This window comes from Leuresthes tenuis, unplaced genomic scaffold (assembly GCF_036924035.1).
Source record: "Leuresthes tenuis unplaced genomic scaffold, fLeuTen1.0.hap1 SCAF_24, whole genome shotgun sequence".
Lineage (NCBI taxonomy): Eukaryota > Metazoa > Chordata > Actinopteri > Atheriniformes > Atherinopsidae > Leuresthes > Leuresthes tenuis.
The window spans coordinates 8,699,372-8,706,242 of record NW_027325378.1 but is presented as its reverse complement, the minus strand read 5'-3'; the positions used below and the strand labels follow the sequence as shown (position 1 = coordinate 8,706,242).

General features: G+C 40.4%; 1 protein-coding gene across 1 annotated transcript; it reads right to left on the bottom strand.

Moving 5' to 3' along the window:
* Nucleotides 1-1,093: 1,093 nt before the first annotated feature.
* Nucleotides 1,094-6,418, bottom strand: LOC140284528 (uncharacterized). Its single transcript, XM_072378405.1, has 5 exons — nt 5,830-6,418; nt 3,130-3,188; nt 2,939-3,022; nt 2,778-2,854; nt 1,094-1,548 (listed from the first exon to the last, which is right to left on the bottom strand). The coding sequence occupies exons 1-5, from the start codon at nt 6,252-6,254 to the stop codon at nt 1,504-1,506; spliced, it is 690 nt and encodes a 229-aa protein (XP_072234506.1). The 5' UTR covers nt 6,255-6,418; the 3' UTR covers nt 1,094-1,503.
* Between the last annotated feature and the right edge of the window lie 453 nt (nt 6,419-6,871).

Sequence of the window (6,871 nt, the reverse complement as noted above, 5' to 3'; positions counted from 1 at the left end):
CCATAAAAAAAAAAACCATAAGATCTTAGCACACCACTTGACATACTCAACTTGGAACTTCTGAGCTTACAAACCCCTCATTGAACGCAGCATCTGCGTCACAGAAAGCCCTCCCGTGGAGGACTATAATCATGGTTTCACGTCTCTTTCAACTACATATATCGCAATACCTGTTGCGCATGCGCAGTTCACTGTTGTCCAACGTGACATTTGAGTCATGGATGCCGGAGGCAGAAGCACGACTCTGACATTTAGGTCTCTTTGCTTTTAATTTGTTTATGTCTGTGTGATGCAAATTACATAAATGCACCTTACAAATAATTGCAATGAGATAAAACTTAAATAAATATTTAATTCCTATTTTTAAAAACTTTATGATGTTTGGCTGTGACGTCACCTTGTTGGCAATATATAAATCCCATACTCTGACAGTGATTCTGGACTGTGTCTTGAAATGTTTCCAAACACGGTGATCTTCATCAATATCGCACCCTGTCTCTGAATCATGCGGAACACGACCTCTGCTGGTAAAGGAGGGAACAACAGAAATAAATACAACTTGCTTTTCTTGGTATAGGGGGAGGATTTTTACTTTGTATAACGTGCTTGTAGATTTTATCATTTCCACTTAAAAATACCAGTGAATTTCCGCTTACAATAAACTAATAATAAACTCCATTAATGATCTCTGCAAAGTTATTATGAGGCTGTCGTAATTTGTTATGATGACGTGTGAAAAGGTAGACTTAAGCTCTTCGCAAATATCTGTTGGAAGTAATAGCACTGTTTTTATATCCTAAAGTTAAAATGTTAGTCTCAGATTAATTTTCAACCAATTACATGCAAAATATCTATCTAAAATTGGGAAAATGCAGTCTATTCCAATAAAAAAAAAATTTAAAAGCATGTGCAAACATACTCTATACTCCTTAAAGCATACAAGTCTAGTTATACAACACGTTGTTTGTTGTCTAAAAATTTCCCATAAGTAAACATAAATTTTGTTGTCCAGAAGCTGTTAAAAGCACATCAGTGAGCCACGTATAACTGGATGAAATGTCGAAGGAAAACATAAAGAGACAAGGGCTGGATGAACACTTTTGAACAACACTTTATAATTCAAGTTCCTGGTCAGAAGTGGGTAAAACTTTCTGATGTGGAACAGCTCCGCAAATCAGTTTGTAATCTTTAATCAAACAGTTTCTGTGAGAGATTCTCCTTCTCATGAGAGAGTACAGATGTTCACTTTTAATTCCACTGAGCTTTATGAATTGTATTTAGCATAAATGTAAATGTTAACACATAATACACAGTATACTAAACAACTTATACAAAACGTATGATGAATGCAATCATTGGAAAGTCATACACATTAATTATGTTATGGTTTTGATTAATAATTTATGTAAATTATACATTCAATTACACATGTTTAATTAAGGTTTAGTCTGCAGCTGCAGTGAGGAATTGAGCTGCCGGCAGAAACGAGACGAGACACGACGATCAGCTCGTCAGAACAGGTGTTTCCTCCATCAGCTGCGCCTTTATCTGAAATGAACAAGATGAGAGCAGATGTGATATTCAGCTGGTCGGGACAGGTGAGTCTTTCCAGAGATGTTTTTTTATCAAAAACTGGCAGCTTTAGCTCTGACCTGTATCCCTGATACGGTTTAGGTACAGCCATGAGCAAAGAAATCAAGTATCACTGTGTTGTTATATATATTAGAAAAAGTTTTTAAAAAACCCACAGAAGCAGTGTGTGAAAAACTTCCTGCTTCCACAGAAATTGAGAGGGTAAGGAGCAGCCAGGAGCTGCTGATCAATGCATTGATTACTGATCATCAGTAAGTGTCTCTATAAAATAAGTTTAGTCTCTCTCGCTCTTCTCTCTAAAAAGAACATGGCAGCACAGCTTAGGTTTGCAAAGCTGCATCTGAATAAACCACAAGACTTCTGGAACAATGTCTTTTGGACAGACCAGACCAAAGTGGAGATGTTTGGTCATAATGCACAGCAGCACGTTTGGAGGAAACCAAACACAGCATATCAGCACAAACACCTCATACCACCTGTCAAGCACGGTGGTGGAGCGCTGATGATCTGGGCTTGTTCTGCAGCCACAGGACCTGGGCACTTTGCAGTCATTGAGTCCACCATGAACTCCTCTGGATACCAAAGTATTCTAGAGTCAAATGTGAGGCCATCTGTCCCACAGCTAAAGCTTGGCTGAAACTGGCTCATCAACAGGACAATGATCCCAAACACAGCAGCAAATCTACAACAGAATGTCTGAAAAAGAAAAGAATCAAGGTGTTGCAAAGGTCCAGTCAGAGTCCAGACCTCAACCTGACTGAAATGCTGTGGTGGGACCTTAAGAGAGCTGTGCATGAACCAATGCTGCAAACCTCAATGAACTGAAGCAACGCTGGAAAGAAGAGTGGGTCAAGATTCCTCCACAACCATGAGAGAGAATGATAACGTCACACAGAAAACCATTACTTCAACTTACTGCTGCTAAAGGTGGTTATACAAGCTGTTGGATCATGGGGTTCACTTAGTTTTGATCATATTCTGATATGTAAAACCATAGAATTGAGAGTGAGCTTAATTTTTATATGACTGTATAAGTTAACAAGTCACCTTTTATCATGATAAACTCTCATGTGTATCAGATGTATCAGTCTGTGTGGTTTGTAATCCCATGTGTGATGTGGCAGCTGTTTGGTGTGACCCCGGAATAAAAAAAATGAACCCATGAGCCCTCTAAGATGTCACACCTGCTTCTGTTTCCTCTTTGCTTGCATCATTTCCTGCTGCTGTTTAAGTCGTACTTCCTCCAGACTCATGCAGCCACCTGTTAACGTGACATAAACACACAGTCAGAGAACATACAAGTCAACACAATGAACAGCGAACATTCCGTTTGCAGGTCTCTCACCAACACTACTGGGATTAATTGACACGTAGGCCATCGCTCTGCTCAGCCGAAGCTCCTCTAAAGCGGCGAGCTCCGCCTCCGCCTCTGCTCCACCAATCAGATATGACACAACGATGAACAACAACATGGACAATGATTTACATCCAGCTGCTTTAAGACATTACTGATGAACTACAGAGAAGACAACTCACTTCTCTGGATCTCTCTTCTCTTCTTTGGATTTGGGGGGATGACTGTGAAAGCTTTAGAACTGAAACAAACAAAAAATGTCACTAAATCATTCCCTTTAACTTATCTTATCATGTTTTAATCAGTCTATTTATTTATATCCTTTTAAAAAAATGTAAAACTCATACACAAAAACATACACAACAACAAAAGAGGGGATTGTAAAAAAAGAAAGGAATCATCCTAAATTATTCCTCATCCATCATCTCAGCTTCAACACAGCCTGAACCCTCTGAGATAAGCTTTCTGTCATTTATTTAAGAAGTCTTCAGGAATAGTTCTCCTGGCTTCTTGAAGGACATCTCAAAGCTCTTCTTTGGATGTTGGCTGCCTTTTGTTCTGTTCTCTGTCAGATGATCCCACACTGCTTCAATAATGTTGAGGTCCGGGCTCTGGGGAGGATTCATCCCTCCATAAGACCTGTTGCCACTGATTTTCAGTCCGCTTCTTGTGTCATTTGGCACAGCTCAGCCTTTTCTCCCTGTTTCCCTTCCTTAAGAATGGCTTCTTGACAGCCACCCTTCCATGGAGACCATTTCTGATGAGGTTTGGGCCAACAGTAGATGGATCAGCTGAAGGTCCAGATGCATCTCTCAGGTCTTTGCTGATTTTTTTCTCTCTTTCTTAAAGGGGAACTCCGGTATTTTTAAACCTAGACCTTATTTCTGGTATGAAATACGTGGTCCCAGTAGAGTGCCTGTGTAGAAATCTCTCCGTTAGCTCTCCTGTAGCCACAAGTAGCCACATAACAGCACCTATGAGCGAACAGAGCTATAGTACACGTTCGTTCATTCATTCGTCTTAAACTATTGGTGAAATAAAGACAGATAATGCCTTATTTAGAGGCTGCATCGTCTTTGCCCCGTTCACTCCGTTATATGGATCGCGAGTTATCTAAATAGCTTCCGAAGGACGCCGACTTTCGACAAACTGTTCTCGGTGAGAAGATAAACGTATTTCATGCCAGAAATAAGGTCTAGGTTTAAAAATACCAGAGTTCCCTTTTAAGGACATCACTTTGAGATACTGTTCATCTGCTGTAGATGTTTTTTTGGGCCTGACACTACTTCTTTTGTCCTCCACTTGTCCAGTTTCCTCAAACAGCTCTTTGGGAATCAACCCTTGTGGCCAAACATCAGTTTCTTCTGCTGCTGTCGACCTCACTCTTGTTATATTTCTCCACTCCAGACTGTTTAGATGATGTGAGGTGAAGGTCACAGATCTTCTGTGTAAGGATGCTCCACAGGTTCCCAGCAGAGTCAAGAACACTTTATTTGCTGTTATTACCTTACTTATTAAAGCTCTATTGAAGTTTTGTGAATTGTCCTGCAGTAAAGAAGCATGCATGATGATTATTTTTTTCTTTAGCCCGGCAGGAAATGGTTCCTTTTGAGGAGGTTATCTGAAACCAAAAGGGACCTCCTATCTAATTTCTTAATGTCATCACTACTCTGCCTCTCTGTTGACATCACAGGTTGGGAATTCATCTTTGATCCAGAACTCTGTGGAACTAAACCATCCAGTGTGGCACAGCTCTCATCACCTACTGCAAACATTTCCAAGAGAACTGCAACTTGCCTGACTATGGCCAACCTCTGTATGTAGGTTCACCTTTTCATCATTGTTTCTACTGAGACTGAAATAAAACTTGCAAAGATTTAAAGTGAAAAGATGGACCCAGACATGTTACTACAACAAGAAAACAAACCTTATAATAAAGATTCTTTATATTTGCAGTAAAAGAATGTGAACTATAAAAACCAAAATACGTTCAAATGATGTGGCTCATGTGTTTTTGACGCTCAGCTCTGCAGCAGTCGACCTGCAGGTCTGTTAGGCCAGTGGGTGGTAAAACTTCTGGGGATTAACCTGCTGTGACAGATGGCCGCAGACAGCAGCGGGAAGCAGGATACTTCAGGACTGTACCTGCCTTTTACAGCAGGATGCACCTAAATGTTGTCCTGGGCCTCAACACACGCAGGTAGAAATAAATGCACAATGTCTATGTGATAACTTTCATGCTTAAATTAGAAGAAATTATGTGGATCCTTATAATGATGCTGGAAGCTTTCTAAAATCTTTAAAAGAATAATAAACAAGATTACATTCAAACTGACAAAAAAAATGCTTAAGTTTTCATATAAAGATGCTTCTCCACATACGAAACAAACATTTTGAAGGTGAATGCTGAGGATTACATGACTTAATCTTAGCATTTGTTTTAGTGTAAACATTCAGATTTAATGAGCTGACTCTTTCAGTACAAGATTATCTTAACATCGTTAAAGCTATTTATACCGAAACAAAATGACAAAAACTACACGTTAAACAGTTGAATATGACGTCATGAGCACCTTTATCCATTAACTAAACTCCTTATTGGTACGTCTGAGGTGTTTAATTTCAATTTAAAGTCAACATGCCTCTGGTGGTAGACTGGCTGGTTGCTTAAAAGAATACTTTTACAGTCGGACAGCAGAAAAGTCATATAATACCCCGAGAAACACCTCTATGTTGTTTTTCGGGGTATTTAATAGGTATTTAATACGTTGTCTTGCAGTTACACGTTTCTGAAGTGGAGCAGCTGATAAGAGGATAAATTGACACTCAAACCTCTCAAACTTCTGTCAGCACTCCACTGAGGCCCATCCTGTCCGTCTCACCTCTGAATTGCACAACGAGTCTCGGCTCTGCCCCCCCGCAGCTCCTTCTGACCCGCAAACACGCTCGTGTCCCGGCATTTTGGGTTGACTGCAGTCTGTCTAACGGAGCTGGTCGCCCTCCGGTGGTCCGGGTTGGTTCGGGGGACCTTCTCTGTGAGTTTTGGGGCAATGGATGTGGACCTGGCTCTCCTCTCGCAGCCCGGTTTGGAAGCTAATCCCTGAACACCGGCGATGGTCCTCTCGCACCTGCCCTGCTGCTGCTGCAGGTACCTCGGGCAGCTCGACGCGCGGCTTTTACGCACAGCGGGCACTTCGAGTTCACTTTCTGCCCCGCTGGTTGCTTTTACCTTCACAGGTTTGGTTTTATCCAGGGTTTTCTTTGTCGCCTCCACAGGTTTGGATTTAATCACTTTTGTTGAGGGCATTTTTATTTCACGGCAAAACTTCTCTTTCCGCTCTGGATTTATTTGAAAGACGCGTCATCTTCTGATGCTGCTGCTCATTCCCTAATATTCAAAGATAAAAACGTAAAATCTCAACTTTCCTTTTCTCGTGATCCGGTTGCTATGGAGTTTGCGCCCTAGCAACTTCGGAGTCAAATCTAACAGATTGGAGATTAACACTTCCGGTCAAGACTTTTGCAATAAAAGCCTTTTTGTTTTACCTAAAAACGTTTGAATAAAAATAAACTCTTGGATTTACCTGGACTCGTTAAATCGGTGTTAGATCGGTGTCTATGGAAAGTGGCTAACAGTTATTTTATCAATAGTTGCAGGATGTAAAATATGGACAAAAGCTCCTCATGACACGACAGCAATTTTTTCCAGATTAACTATTGATTTTAGTCAAAAAGAGACTCCAGGGGTCTGTCATTGTACAATTTGCAGTTTTTACCAAAAAAAAAAACAACAACTCTTCATGGCCTTAAAATTACTCTACACCTTTTTCTCTAATCTAGTAAACAAATGTGCCAATCTGGACCTGCCCAAATATCTACCTCTCATAAAATGAGAATTTAGTGCAAGATATGAGGAGAAAAAAG

Coding starts and splice junctions, on each gene's coding strand:
- LOC140284528 (XM_072378405.1), bottom strand. CDS start 6,254: ATGCCCTCAACAAAAGTGATTAAATCCAAACCTGTGGAGGCGACAAAG. Junction 3,023..3,129: donor GAGAAGAGAGATCCAGAGAA/GTGAGTTGTCTT, acceptor TTGGTGGAGCAG/AGGCGGAGGCGGAGCTCGCC. Junction 2,855..2,938: donor AATTAATCCCAGTAGTGTTG/GTGAGAGACCTG, acceptor TCACGTTAACAG/GTGGCTGCATGAGTCTGGAG.